Source organism: Microtus oregoni, unplaced genomic scaffold (genome assembly GCF_018167655.1).
Source record: "Microtus oregoni isolate MIOR12 unplaced genomic scaffold, Mior012 000001F_ref0000356, whole genome shotgun sequence".
NCBI lineage: Eukaryota > Metazoa > Chordata > Mammalia > Rodentia > Cricetidae > Microtus > Microtus oregoni.
Window position 1 is genome coordinate 9574061 of NW_024543060.1, and position 16346 is coordinate 9590406.

Below are 16346 nucleotides of genomic sequence, written 5' to 3' on the forward strand. Positions count from 1 at the left end.
GGGAGAAAATTGGGATCTTGGGGTGGGGTGGGTTGGGGGTAAGGGGAGATGGGGAGAGAAAAGTTAGAAGGGAAGGAGGTCGGGCCTTGGGAAAGCAGGAGGATTGAGATAAAGGAAGGTTGGACAGGGGAGCACGGAACCACAATTCTTAGTTAAGGGAACCACTTTAGGGTTGGCAAGAGACCTGACCCTAGAGGGGCTCCCAGGTGCCCAAGCTGAGGTCCCCAGTTAGTTCCTTGGGCAGTTGAGAATAGGGAACCTGAAATGACCCTATCCTTGAGCAATACTGACGAATATCTTGCATATCATCATAGAACCTTCATCTGGTGATGGATGGAGATAGAGACAGAGACCCACACTGGAGCACTGGACTGAGCTCCCAAAGTCCCAATGAGGAGCAGAAGGAGGGAGAACATGAGCAAAGAAGTCGGGACCACGAGGGATGCACCCACCCACTCCGGACCACGAGGGATGCACCCACCCACTGAGACAGTGGAGCTGATCTATTGAGAGCTCACCAAGACCGGCTGGACTGTGACTGAAAAAGCATGGGATAAAACTGGACTCTCTGAACATGGCGAACAATGAGGGCTGATGAGACGCAAAGGACAATGGCACGGGGGTTTGATCCTACGTAATGTGATGGCTTTGTGGGAGCCCAGCCAGTTTGGATGTTCACCTTCCTAGATATGGACGGAGGTGGGAGGTCCTAGGTCTTACCACAGGGCAGAAAACCCTGACTGCTCTTTGAACTGGAGAGGGAGGGGGAAAGGAGTGGGGGGAGGGGGAGAAGGGTGGGAGGAGGGGGCGTAGGGGGGGAGGAGGGGGAGGGAAATGGGAGGCTGGGAGGAGGTGGAAACTTGTTTTTTTTTTTTCTCCTTTTCTCAATAAAAAAAGAAAAGAAAAAAAAAGAAAAAAAAACTCTCAGAATTTAAAAACAACAACAAAAAAGACCAATGCTATGAGAAGAAGAAGGAGAAAAAGAACCTTTCTCTACCAGGAGCAACCTAGTGCAGCAAAATTCTCACACTGTGAAGAGCACACAGCCTAAGGCACCACAACACTATACAATCTGTGGTCTCATGTTCTTCCTGTATTACAAACTTGACTATGAAGACTTCTTCAAAAGGATCCTTTACTTATAAAGCCACAGATACACATCAAGCCAGGCGGCAGTGGCGCACGCCTTTAATCCCAGCACTTGGGAGGCAGAGGCAGGTGGATCTCTGTGAGTTCAAGACCAGCCTGGTCTACAAGAGCTAGTTCTAGGACAGGCTCCAAAGCTACAGAGAAACCCTGTCTCAAAACCAAAAAAAAACAAAAACAACAACAACAACAACGACAAAAAAACCCCAGATACACATCAAACATGAATGTGCTATAACTGCATGGTACTCAAGTGTTTGAATTAAGGCCTAAAATAATGTTATGTTTACATACAAAAGCATATAATTGTTTTTAATTCTACTCATGTTCCCATCATTTACTTCTTAAATATATAAAGGAATTCAGTTTTTATTAGCTCCACCTCATGTTTTGCCTTCCAAAGAACATACTGTCTGCCATGTGCAACAGGACCAGAAATCACTCCAGTAAGGAACTCCCGATGCCAAGTTCTCAGAGGAAGACAACCTAAAAGTCAACTACAGTCTTATAATTAAGGTTAGCTAATCCAGACACTGTTTAACATGAAGAGTTATGTATGTGCCTTCTATATAGCCCAGACAGCATCTTCAAAGTGGAAAACTTAGCAAATACTTACTTTCAAAATTAGCAAGTTAAAAAAAAGAACAGATTTTTTTAAAAAATAAAACAATTCTCTATTAGTTAAATGTCAAATGTAAGAAAGTGGATAAATTCTACCAGTGTTCACATCTTAAGCTGCTCTCCAGATGGATGGAAAGCAGATCTTAGTAGAAGGTGGTACAATAGGGGAAGAAGAGCCAAGGTAATCTTACCTCTATACTGAAATAGCCTCTGTCCACATAGTCACCCAGAAAGAGGTAGCGAGTAGTACTAGGTGATCCCCCAACTTCAAACAACTTCATCAGGTCAAAGAATTGTCCATGAATATCACCACACACTTCATAAGAAAGACAACAGATAAAAATTATAAATTAGAAGGAAAACGACATTAGAGCAACAGGGACCAAATGTAACTTTTAATTTAATCACTTTGGCTTTTGACTAGACTTCTGTATAATTAGTTAGTCGTACTAAATATTACACAGTTAAGAGTGAACTTTTTTAAAAAAAAGATTTATTTTTAAGTGTGTGTGTGTGTGTGCGTGCACGCGTGCGTGTGCATGTATCTGTCTGTGTGGGGGTATGTACATGAGTACAGGTGTCCACAGAGGCCAGAGGTGGAGGATTCTCCCTATAGCTGGAGTTACAATGGCTGTGAACCACAGAACAGATACTTGGAATGAAAATCTAGTCCTCTGCAAGAATAGTATGTTCTCTTAACCACCAAGCTTGAGCCTCTAATGTTGGTTGTTAAGGAACAAAAGTCATTCTAACCAATGTCTAGACTACTTTTAAAATTCCTAGAAATATTTATTACACTCATTTTAGTTGGCTTTTTGTAATCATTTCTCAGAATAAGTGCAAATCTAAGGGCCCCATATAGGTGCACTTCATACCTGTGACTGGAGCATCCACTTCTATCATAGTCTTCTCTTGCCTCAGGATGGCAGCCCCATCGTTGATTATCTTTAAGGCCACCTCCTCTTCTACCCGGCCCTCTTTGACCAAATGGTTTTTCAAAACATCCATTTTAGGTTTCCCATTCTCAAATACTTCCTTCAAAGTTAGCCGTTGGGTTGGAGGAAAGGGGACAGCTAAAAAGACAAAAAAAAATTTTTTTTAAATATTTAAAGGCACAGATAACAATCAAAAACCTACTTTTAAAAATAAACTAAACCTAATAAGCAATTATAACCTCACAGTATTAGAATGTGAAAAAATTCCAAGATACTACATATCAGAATTGATAATTCTAATTTTAAAATAGTCACAGTTCAAATCATATCCTGTCTATACATTTATTTCAACACACACACACTGAATAAATGAATGGGTGAATAAATGAATGAATGCAACAATATAGGTTTTGATAAAGCAGATGACTGAAGATGTAGCTCAGTTGGTGGAGTTGTTTCCCTTGAACGGACAAAGCCCTGGGTTCAGACCCCCAATATTACATAAAACAGGCTTTGTGGCCCCCACTTGTAATCCCATCACCTGGAATGTGAGGCAGTTGGGACAGAAGTTTGTTGCAGTAGGGCCCACTTGTTTGTCCCGGCCGCCCAGCTAGCTTAGCCCTGAAATAACCACACAGAAACTGTATTAATTAAATTATTGCTTGGCTCATTAGCTCTAACTTCTTACTGGCTAACTCTTACATCTTAATTTAACCCATTTCTATTAATCTGTATATCACCACGAGGTCGTGGCCTACCAGCAAAGTTTTGGCACATCTGACTCTGGCAGCAGCTCCATAGCGTTGTCCTGGCTCTGCCCTTTTTCCTCCCAGCATTTATTTTCCTCTTCCCCGCCTACCTAAGTTCTGTCCTATCAACAGGCCAAGGCAGTTTCTTTATTTATTAATGGTATTCAAGCGTACAGAGGGCAATCCCACATCAGAAGTCAAGGTCATCCTCCTATGCAAAGGAAGTTCAAAGCCAAATTGGGTAATATAGGGCCCTGCAGCCATTTAGTACCCATTCCCAATGTCTGTCCTAACATAGCTTTCAACTCTCAGGTAAAACCTTTGGGCTGCATTAATTTGACAGTCTGCTAGCTTTCACCAACCCCAAAACTAAGAATTTCATTCAGATAACATCTCAGATCTATAATCTTTTTTTTTTCTTTTTGGTTTTTCAACACAGGGTTTCTCTGTAGCTTTGGAGCCTGTCTTTGAACTAGCTCTTGTAGACCAGGCTGGCCTCGAACTCACAGAGATCCACCTGCTTCTGTCTCCTGAGTGCTGGGATTAAAGGCATGTGCCACCACCACCTGGCTATAATCTTGTAACCTGCTAACCCGATGCCTTGATTTTGTAACTTTCTTTTCCGACTCCAAAAAGTCCACATACCTCTTCCACGTGAACACATTATTCAGAGCACAAAGGTTGATTCTATCAATTTGGCAAGACTTAAAATCACTTAGAAGACAGACCTCTCAGTGTATCTGTGCTTCCAGAAGAGACTGAGGGGGTACAGCCCATCCTCAAAGTCAGTGGCACTCTCCAGCAGGAAAGTTAGGATAAAGCGGCCCAAGGAAAAGGTAGTCTGCAGCTGCCTTGCCCACCTGGCTACTGCCACCATCAGATTCCAGCTTCCTCAGCTTCCCAGCACTGTCTCTTCCATTGGTACTACTAAGGCATCTAGCTTCATGGACTGAGCAGCTACTGAGTTCTCAGACTCTCCACCATACACATGGCCAACATCAAGAGGGACCTATTACGTAAATAGGGACCAATAGGAACCTATTACGTAAATCAACCTAATCTCCTTTTATAATATATATTTTGTGTGTGTATACACACACACACACACACACACACATTTTACTGATTCTGTTTTCTATAGAGCCAAGACTATATGAAAATTGGTGCTGAGAAGTGGAGTTGTTACTATGATTACTTGGCCGTGGGGTTTTTAGACCTCAGAACTGGTTTGCAAGAGGAATTTAGAAGAGTTTGGAGCTGTGAGCTACAGAGATCTAGAGTGCTGTATGCTGAGCTTTAATGTGGAATGTGGAAAACCAGAGTGTTGATAGAAATGTAGTCGCTAATATCTCAGCTCTTGAGTTCTCAGAGAGAAACAAGGACTTAAGCAGGAACTGGCACTGGGATAGAGGAGGATACAGTTTCTGGTCACAATACATTCTGGAGGGGAAAAAAAATCTGGTTGCTTTCTTCCTGTGTCCTGAGAACTTTGAGTAAGGATGAATTAAAAGGTAATATACTAGAGCTGGAGAGATGGCTCAATGGTTAAGAACACTTACTGCTCTTGCAGAGAACCTGAGATCAATTCCCAGCACCGACATGGTGGCTCACAACCATCTATAACTCCAGTTCCTGAGGATCTGATGCCTTCATTTGACTTCCAAGGGCACTAGGCATGCATGTGCACATAGACCTTTTTTTTTTAATAAAGGCAATATGCTAAGAATTTTCTAGTGGAGGAAATTCCAAGACAGATTAACATCCAGGCTACTGTTTACTGTTCTTAGATCTACAGTGAGAGAAGAAACATGAAAAAAAATGTGCTGTCTGCTGAGGAAGGAGTGATGTGGGATGCCCTTCTGTATGCTGAATATGTTTTATTGCCACTGGTTAATAACGAAGCTGATTTGGCCAATAGCCAGGCAGAATAGAGTCAGGTGGGAAATCCAGAGATATAGGGAGAAGGGTGAAGACAGAGAGACACTATCCAGTCGCCCAAGGAACAACATGCCAGAGCACCACTGGTAAGACATGGGCTACATAGCGACATGCAGATTAATAGAAATGAGTTGGCTAATTTAGTTGTAAGAGCTAATAAGCCTGAGCTAATAAACAGTTTGTAATTAATATTAAGCCTCAGAGTGGTTATTTTTAAAAGCGGCTGCGGGACCAGGTGGGACAAAAAGCTTCTAGCTACAAAGGAGTATGTTCAAAGTTGCAGATAAGGTGGTGCACACAAAGTAGCTGTAATTACTGTAAGAGATTAGCATCACTAAAGAGAAACCTTACAGTTTGCACTGGGACAACAGGAAAGATACTCAATAGCCCAACTTAGAAAAATAGAAAATCTTTTGAAAGAAGAGGCTGAACCAAGAATGCAGCTGAAGGGGTTCTCCCCTCAAAAACAACCAGAGAAGTGTTTCCCAGTTCAGCCACAAAAGGGCACAGAATCTATGACAGCTGCAGGAGCAGCTGGAGCTGCCAGAAGAACACAGCAGCGCCATCCACACAGTGATGGTTTTGCAGTGAAGCAAACTTCAAGAGTGAGGAGACCTCGAGGCTTACAGCAGAGGGCAGAAAGCTTCTATCACTAGCGGCTTTCCCTCTGCTTCCTAACTGGACAAAATGGGAGCGGCTGCCAGCCACACTTCTGCCCCAGCTCCTGCCGCCACGTCTTCCTGCCGTGGCACACTACATCCTCTACTGGCAGCCGAAATGAACCCTTCCTTCTTAAGTGGCTACTTGTCAGATACCCGGTCACAGCAATGAGAAAAGTCACACAGAAGCAATCTGGATCTTTACTTCTGGACCATGAGCACCATATTTGACTCAGAATCAACTATCTCTTATTTCCTTTGACATGAGAGATGGATTTTATGTTAACAGTGGGCTAATATAGGAAATAAAATAATAACAACAATAATGTAAAGGAGCTATATTGAATAAAAATAAAATACAAAAGTTTTGCAGAAGTTTAGGACAAAGGCCCTGACTTGAAGGTTTACAGCAGAGTAGGTCTGGCCACCTGTCCCCAGATGTCAACTGAAGACAGATCAGTAATGAAAGGCAGACCAGAGCCGTGTTCCATGGCCACATTAGGAAGCGGTCTTATAGAAATGAGGAGGCGCTGTTTGCACAGCTGACAACACAGGCAAACTTGATCAGGGTGGTCTGGTTGGTCATTATCTTGGTCTATCCTGCAAGGTTCTGCGGGCTACAAGGAGGTCTTTACTGCTTGAGGAGGGCAATAAAAAATCTCATCAGGAGATCATTCTTACATAAGAGAGCAGCTTCAGTTCCCTTCACGGGGCAACTGCTCCCATTTAGCACTTACTGGGGTAGTGTCATCAGTGTGATCTGTCTACAAAATTCTAAAATTAAAAAAAAAAGTATCTTAGACGCCTGTGTCTTCATTCTTGTATTTTACAGAGAGGTTAGGTAAATTTAAGACTAATAATAAATTTTATATTAACAGTTTTTAATGTGCGGAGCTGAGCAGGAATCTGACTTGAAGTTTAAGAAAACAAAAAAAGACATACCAAATGAAGTCAGAGATGCCAGCACTTTCTGGCTTTCATTATCAACTGTGCACCTACAATGAAGCGTTGGTGCTTTTTAGCAAAGCCAATCTTTTAAGTCCCTATACAAAGTAGTTCAGATTCAAGAAGCTCAACACTGGTCCACGGGGCTTGGTGGAACATGTGTGAGGCCCTGGATTTGAGTTTCAACATTTAAAAAGTTAGCAAGAACCAGAGTCAGGATGGAGAAAATAGATCCAGAGAGCACTTAGACTGAACACAGTGGAGAGGGCTGGCACTTCTGATACTGTGTGCTCTGGACAATCTGCACAGATCTTTAGTTGTTCAAAATCAAACTGGTCTAAAGAGGAAGACTTTAAGAAATATGAAACCATGGTTTTGAAATAAGATAATTAGGGCAATTTCCTTCGTAAGTTTCCACTAAACACTCTCTCTCTCTCTCTCTCTCTCTCTCTCTCTCATGCCGATAGCTCTGAGCTGAAGCACGACTGTATTGATAAACTTGTTAGTTAATACTTTCCAGCTAGTATGTGTCAGGTCACCTTGAGCCCTCCTCTTTCTTACTTGTTTATTTTGGATTCTGGCCGTGCTGGGGATCAGTTCAAGGCCTTGTCCCTGCTAGACCTTCCTCTACTGATGAGCTACTTTCTCTAGACCTCCAGTTTTGTTTTGTTCTTAATCATCTTTATTTACGTGTGTATCCACTTTGACCCATGTTGAAAATGGTTTTGACAAAACTGACTACAAAGAAATTAAAGTTTTCTTTTGAAAACAGAAATTTTTCTTTATGAAAAGTGTGTATCATAATTTATCCAAACATTTTCTTACTGTTGGATACACTATTTTAAAATTTTTTTACTTATTGTTACAAATTTACATTGCTATGAACATCCTTGCTTCGTTGCTCCTTTTGAAAAGCATCTCTCTCTGTAGCCCAGGCCAGCCTTGAATTCTAGACCATCCTGTTTGAGTCTCCTAAGAGTTTGAGATTCTAGGCCTGGTCCACCACACCCTGCTAACCTCCTTGTATATTTCTGTCCCAAAATCTTTGATTTGTTACCCTTTGATGGGTATTTAAAAGCCAAATATCAATTATTTAATGTAACCTAACAAAATGTTCCCAAATACAATAAAACAATAGCCCCGTATTCTCTCATAGACTATGGACTGTGAATGCAGAAGACACAGCAGGACTGACTGCCTGTCTGTCTCAGTTGACACTGGTCATCCCAAGGCTAGAATCTTCTGAATGCTGCTCACTCACTCATCCAGTATGCCTGTCAGCTGAGGCTCAGTCCGGGTTTTTGATGAGAATACCTGCATGGCCTTTCATGTGACAGAGTTCCAAGGACAAGCATCCAGAAAGAGCAACCCAGAAGGAACAAAAGGAAGCTGTGTGCTTCACACCACAGCCTCATGTGCCACATCACACCATTCCCAACTCAATGTCCCAGTATTCTCAAGCCCACCCGGGTTCAAGAGGAAGAAAAGCAGATTCCAGATATGTGGTCCAACTCTGTGAAAGCCTGAGGCCAGTGGCTGTGGTTCAGAGGAAGATGAGGCCCCCAGTTCAGTCCCCAGTACTGCCTAGCCCTACTCCCAAAGGCTAATCCTTGAGGTTAAATTTTTCTTTTTATAGCCTTTAAATAACTGTGAATATTTACTTTTGGTTTTGATTTTGTTTGGTTGGTTGGTATTTGTTTGGTTTTTGAGTAGCGGTCTCATGACAATATAAGTTTGGAGGTCTGATACTCAATACACAGACCAGGCTAGCTTCAACCTTGCTTTGACTCTCCTGTCTGCCTACACAGTCAGGGATTACCAGCATGCCCAGCTGACAAACAGTGTTCTGTTACAAGAGGTGGAGCCAGACTGATGCACATTCCTGCAGCTGAGCATTAAGTATGCTCAACCATGAGATGCTCCCCCAACCTCACACATACACAAGAAACTAACACTGGCTGCCTTTTTAAATTAAAAGAGAAACCGCAACTTGTACTACACAATGACTCATAAAACAGATAAAGTAAGCACACCAAACCAAATGTGCATCACAGATTACAAGACCCCGGGTGGATCCTTCATGTCCCAGGAGAAAACAAATGAACTCAAAGGGAATTGCAGGAACCAGATTCAACCTAACACTGGAGCTTGCAATGTCTACCAACTCCCTAGCATACACGCACACTAGTTCTACCTAAAACCCGACAGCTGCTACTGTTCTAGCAGCAGCATGCGATGGGTGCCTGCTCCTTTCACCTGGTGGGTGCCTCCCTTTTACAGAGACTCAGTTTCTTCTGGATCTTTCTGATTGTTGAAACATGTAAAGTAAATCTGCTCCCCCCCCCCTTTTAAGATTTTGAGAGAAAAACAACAGGGCAAGCAAACTGTCAATCTCGTCTCTTTTGCTCTCTTCCCTGTGGTTCACGACTCTAGATCAGCATAGACACCCACGCCTTCCTTTATTGTCAGCACTATCAAGACCTTTACCCATGGCCATCACCAAATACAGAATAGTTACTTTTTCAGATATTTGTAAAGGTAAACAATGTAAATCAAATTAAAATTATAAAAATTTAAAAATTATGGACTGGGCTGGGCGGTGGTGGCGCACACCTTTAATCCCAGCACTCAGGAGGCAGAGGCAGGTGGATCTCTGTGAGTTCGAGGCCAGCCTGGTCTACAAGAGCTAGCTCCAGGACAGGCTCCAAAGCTACAGAGAAACCCTGTTTCAAAAAACAAAAACAAACAAACAAACAAAAAAATCAGAAGTAAAGACAGAGAAAGAAAAGAGAAGCCACAAGCTGCTTGAAATCCTCTGGACATACTAAGACTTGCATAACAGACAAATTGAACTAATGCAAGTCCCACTGTGTAGGGCAAGCCACACAAGCTCAAGCACTGTTCTTCAGCATCAGACCCCCAGACTTCTCAACTTTCCTAATGTTGTTATCCTTTAATACAGTTCCTCATGTTGTGGTGACCCTCAACCATAAAATTATTTCCATTGCTACTTCACAACTGTAATTTTGCTGTTATGAATCACAATGTAAATATTTGGTATTCAGTTACCTGCTATGTGACCCCTGTGAAAGGGCTGAGACCCACAGGTTGAGGACCACCACCCCAGACACTCAGGATCCTACTCCACAAACTCATCTGCAACTTCAAGGGAGCTCTTGCAGACTAAAGGCAAAACCACTCCAATCCGATTTTAACCACCCCCGCCCAGACTACTAACTTTACTTCATATAAAAGGTATAAACTCCTTTATACCTTTTACAGACTTCCTGACTCCGCCTTTCAGGGAATGGCATTACTTTCTACAATAAGCTAACCGAATAAAGCTCGTTTTTCACCACCCCGTGTTCTGGGTTTTCTGCAGTGGTGGGCTTTACACTTCTAAGAACACAACAGATGAGAGAGATAAGAATTTTTACTAAATACCTTTTAAAATTATATAAGAATATAGTTATTAATAAGACAAAAAATAGGGCTGAAGAGATGGCTCAGAGGTTAAGAGCACTGACTGCTCTTCCAGAGGTACCGAGTTCATTCCCAGCAACCACTTGGTGGTTCACAACTATCTGTAATAAGATCTGGCGCCCTCTTCTGGCATGCAAGCATACATGGAAGGAATGCTGTATACATAATAAATTAAAAAAAAGACAAAAAGAATAAATAACTTTAGACTCGTATTTCATTCCATTGTAAGTGAATCAATCAACAGTAATGCTACTAATATTCAATCTAGCTGTAATCAGAGTACTGCTGGATGTCCGAAGACAGGAAATTCACTGTTTCTATAAGCTTCAATTATCAAGTAATTCGGGGTGGTAAAGAGCGTGAGATCTGTAACTTACTGGAAGCAAACTGCAGGTCTGGTGAGATGCTCAGTACCTTTCAAGCACAAGGTCCTGAGTCCAGTTCTTAGAGGCCACACTGAAAAGGTGGAGGGCAGAGACAGGTGGATCCCTGGGGCATACTACCCAGCAGGCATGGTCTATGTGGTAAGCTCAGGGCTACTGGGAGAGTCTGTCTCAAAAAGTAAAACCAAAGCTTTATGTGGTGGTGCATGTCTTTAATCCCAGCACTGGGAAACGGGAATGTGGGTCTCTGAGTTTGAGGTCAGCCTGGTCTACAGAGTGAGTTCCAGAATAGCCAGGGCTATATAGAGAGGTGCTACCTCAAAATAGTAATAATGATGATGATGGAGGCTGGAGAGATGGTTCAGTGGTTAAGAGCACTGACTGTTCTTCCATTGGTCCCGAGTTCAATTCCCAACAACCACATGGTGGCTCACAACCATCTGTAATGAGACCTGGTGCCTTCCTTGCCAGCAGTACATTGTATGCTAAATAAATAAATAAATAAATAAATAAATAAATAAATATAATGATGATGATAACAACAATAATAGTGTGTGTGTGTACACATGCACGAGCAGTATGAGATTTAACTGCTGAGTCATCTCTCCTGTTCCCAAAGATTTCTTAAAATCACAGATATTTTATATTGAGCAGGAGATACAGCTCAGTGTTAGAACTCTTGCTTAGCATGTACAGATCCCTGAGTCTGATCCTAGTACCACACAAAACACACACACACACACACACACACACACACACACAGAGAGAGAGAGAGAGAGAGAGAGAGAGAAATGTAAAACTATTTTTTTTTAATTAAGGAGCATCAAAAAATACCACAAACCTCTTCAAATCCCACCAATTAGAATGACCACTGTTAATATACTAGTATATGCATTATTATGTTTGTTACTTGAACATATTGTTTTATAGTCAGTTATGCTGTAGACATATCATCTTTAGTTTAGTAGTAAGCTACTCAAATTTTCTTGTGCAAATAACAATTTATAATCCTGTGGTTTTCAGAGCTGGCATCATCTCTTTAGTTTGCTGCTGTGAGATACTAAAGTGTTGGTTTTATTAATAAGAAACAATGTGTCACCAAGCTAAAAGTGACCAGTGTAGCCTGCTCCCTTCTGAATAATCAATAAGGACTTTGGTATCTTTGGCCTACTTTTCATACATATGGCTAATTTACAGTTCTTTAAATATGGACAACAAAAAATATAGTCACATATTAAAGCTAGCTGGAACCCTGTTATATGTAGTATAAGTGTTTCCCTAAAACATACTCTAAAAGAAAGAATTTCAACCTGGGCAATATTCAAAGCACATCTTACCTTTCTAAAGCAATCTACGTATTATCTCCACAGGAGGGCTGTCTGTCTTTTTCTTTCAGCTAAATTTCTCAGTAGCCTATCATTCCCACAGCCTTGTTTTAACCAAAGTAAATTATCTGCATGAAATCTGCATTAATTTTATAGTATAGCCTCCACAAATACTTTTCAAAATAATTTTTTGCTGTTTAAGGACCTATGTGTCTGATAATAATTTTTTGCACATGTATACACTATCTTTATACAAAGCATTCCCATCACTTCCCAAATCTCTCCTTCTAGTAAGGAATCGTGGTTTACACCTGTAATCCCAGCACCGAGAGGGCTGAGGCAGAAGGCAGAATAATTAGGAAAGCTTTTGGCCAGTCTGGACTAAATAGCAAGACCCTTTCTCAAAAAAAATAAGTAAATGGATAGGGCTGGGGAGATAGATGCAGATGTCTAGATGTCTCAGTGGTTAGGAACACTTTCAGAAGGCCAGAGTTTGGTTCCCAGTACCCATACAGGGAGGTTCACAATTGCTCGAAGGGATCCAGTGCCCTCTTCTGGCTTCCTTGGGTGTGTGCATGTGTCCCAGTGGATACAAATGCTAGCCAGCACACTTGGCCTTTTACAGGAGTGCTGGGAACAATCTCTGGTCCTCGTGTTTACATAGCAATCCTTTATCCACTGAGCCATCTTCCAGCTTCCTACTCCCTAATACATAAATTATTACATTACGTTATGGCATGGGCTGGAATGAAAATAACCTAAGAGATCAGTAAGGTCTAGTGTAAGCAACAACTATATATACAAAACAAGACAAATAGTTCAATGCAAGATGCAAAGTAACAGGGAAGGGCTTATATGTCATAAACCTGAATCCAATCCAATTCTTACAGAAACTAAAATAAAGTTCAGAACTTAAACTATTACTAAATTATTTCCAATATACTTCATATCTGAGTTACACACACAAAAAAAAAAACTGTAAGAAACTTGAAGCTCTAGTTTAAGAGAGAGCCAAGATAAAAATAATTAAACCATTACATTTACCTTTCTGGTGTCGACGTCAGTATGTGAAACAGGCCACAAACTCAATGAACCCTTTGCTATAATAATGGGGCATGTATTCTTCTGCTATTTATTTCCAGACTCACACTATTGACCTCATCAATTTTATTTAAAAGCAACAGATCTGATCAGGCATGGTGGCACACCCTTGTAAGTCCAGGGAGGTGGGGGTGTAAGAATCAGTTCAAGAGCCTCAGCTACTAAGCTAGTTTGGGGCTACCCTGGGCTATGTGAGACTGTCTCAAAACAAACCAAAAAAATGCAGCAAGTTTTGAGGAAATGAGTCCACTGGCCACCAACTAACATCATATTCCTTACTAAGAAGAGCTAGGAAGGGAATGGTGCGTGGGATCACACTCCGTTTTTCGAGACAGGGTTTCTCTGTGGCTTTGGAGCCTGTCCTGGAACTCGCTCTGTAGACCAGGCTGGTCTCGAACTCACAGAGATCCGCCTGCCTCTGCCTCCCGAGTGCTGGGATTAAAGGCGTGCGCCACCATCGCCCGGCTTTTCTTTTTAATATATAGTTTATTTACTATGTGCATTGGTGTTTTGATTACATGGAACCTGTGTGAGAATGTCAGACCCCCTGGGACTGGAGTTTCAGACAGTTGCGGGTGCTGGGAATTGAACCCAGGTCCTCTGAATGAGCAGCCAGTGCTTTTAACTGCTGAGCTATCCCTCCAGTCCCCATACTCCATTTCTTTATGAAGCTTAACCATTACATTCTATCTCCTACACCAGGTGGAAAAACTAACAATTCAATTCCAGCCATCCAGTGTCATCCTTTTAAAAGCTGAAAGATGATACATTACTAACATAAACACTCAATACCTCATAAAGCTACGTTTCTATCCCCAGCCAGGAATGCTGGGTAATAATGATGTTTGTTAAAAGTGAAGTTCTAGAGTCGGGTAGACAATGAGCTAGAAGGGTTGTTAAAGTAAAATCTAAAATCCTAAGGAAAAACACTAGGGAAATAATTACATTAATGTTAAGTAGTTACACTCACTGCGTGGTAGCATGTGACATAAGACTAACACAGGAGTCTCCCCTGAAGAACCTTACATTCTAGTTAAGATAAAACAATTCACATACAACAAAACAGAAAAGCCCATGACCATGTATGATAGAACATGCCTATAATCTCAGCACTTGGGAGGCAGAGGCAAAGGCAGAAGGATCATCTCAAGTTTGAGGCTAACCTGGCCTATGTAGCAAGTTCAAAGTTCCCTACCAAGAGGCTACCTGAAAACAAAAAGACATAACCACAAATGTGAAGCACACACGTGCAGAAGACCACACAGAGCCCCTCAGCACAGAGGCAATGCCACCCCTCGGCAGTCTAGCACGGCCTGTGAGCTGGGAAAAGAAGACTACCCGAGAGCACCTCAGCACAGCAGTCAGTGCCACCATTGGGCAGACTAGGACGGATGGTGAGGGGGAGAGCTGATGGCTGCAGGAGCGCTGGCTGTCGGCAGCACCATGTTCATTTACTATACTATAAGGAAATCTGTTTAGATGTCCTTCAACTCTGACACAAAAGTTAAAAACAGATACACTAGAGGGGAGAAAAGAGAAAATTCTGGACACATGTAATACACTGTACATATGGAGATTTTAAAATTTTTTATTTTCTTTTACACATATGAGTGTTTTGCCAATAGGTGTGCATATGCACTATGGGTGTCCCTGGTGCCTGCAAAGGTCAAAGAGGGAGTTCAATCCCCTGCAACTGGAGCTATGAATGGCTGTAAGCTACCATGCCAGTGCCAGGAATCAGACCTGGGTCCTCTGTAAGAACAGCCAAGACGCTTAACCAGTGAGGCATCTCTCCAGTCCCGATATGAGTATTTAAAATAAACCACTTTTAAAAACAAAATTTGTTATAAAGTGGCACAGCAAAAAATATAAATACCACATACCAACTGTAAAATATAAAATATTCAATTTTTCCATACCCATTTCAAAGTTTTGATTTCATTTTATTTATTTATTTATTTATGTTTTTGACGTAATTTCTCTATGTAGTCCTGGTTTAATTTTATTTTTAATTATATGTATATAGGGGTATAAATGAGTGCAGTCCCCTCAAAGGCACCAGATATCCTGGAGCTGGAGTTATAGACAACTGTAAACTGCCCAATATAAGTGCAGGGAATTGAACCTGGGTCCTTAACCATTAAGCCATCTCTCCAGCCCTCATTTCAATGAAGAGAAACCCCACAATGCTATAAATATATAGCTCAATAAGTCTTCTACTCCTTCTTCCTCCCCACAGGTTAAATAGGACCTTAAAGTGGTATATTCTTCTCATGTGTATATAACTTTGTTACTAATGTATTTTGAATTTTTACACAAATACCTTTTGTAATCTAAATGGTACTACATTATGCATCCTTTTGCAACTTATATTTTTAGACTAACCAGTGCTTTCAAGACTTCTCTGGAATGGGGCCAAGGTGCCCGTGTTTTTCGTCATGGTTTTTACTAACTCCACAGGAAACCCAGCTTTTAACACACCTGCCAGTTTCTGTCACATTACTTCAGTGCTTCCAACTCAGAAGCAAAATTTTTTTTTTTTTAATAATTTTTTTATTAAGAAAAGAAGAAAAAAAACATAAACAAAAAACAAGTTTCCACCTCCTCCCAGCCTCCCATCTCCCTCCCCCTCCTCCCACCCTTCTCCCCCTCCTCCCACCCTTCTACCCCTCCCCCCACTCCTCTCCCCCTCCCTCTCCAGTCCACAGAGCAGTCCAGGTTCCCTGCCCTGTGGCAAGTCCTAGGTCCTCCCCCCTCCGTCCATATCTAGGAAGGTGAACATCCAAACTGGCTAGGCTTCCACAAAGCCAGCACATTAAGTAGGATCAAAACCCCGTGCCATTGTCCTTGGCGTCTCATCAGCCCTCATTGTTCGCCATGTTCAGAGAGTCTGGCTTTATCCCATGCTTTAGCAATCAGGGAAATGCAAATCAAAACAACTTTGAGATATCATCTTACACCTGTCAGAATGGCTAAAGTCAAAAACACCAAGGATAACCTTTGCTGGAGAGGCTGTGGAGGAACGGGTACCCTCATCCATTGCTGGTGGGAATGCCATCTT

The 16346-nt window shown here is 41.7% G+C and overlaps 1 protein-coding gene across 2 annotated transcripts in view; it reads right to left on the minus strand.

The window, feature by feature from the left end:
• Window positions 1–16346, minus strand: part of Ppp3cc (protein phosphatase 3 catalytic subunit gamma) — a 79050-nt gene that overhangs the window by 50212 nt on the left and 12492 nt on the right. For both annotated transcript variants that reach the window (XM_041672982.1, XM_041672992.1), the window contains exons 2-3: window positions 2643–2840; window positions 1959–2083 (exon numbers count right to left, since the gene is read on the minus strand). In XM_041672982.1, the coding sequence (XP_041528916.1) occupies window positions 1959–2083; window positions 2643–2840 (323 nt within the window). The remainder of the gene's footprint in view (window positions 1–1958; window positions 2084–2642; window positions 2841–16346) is intronic.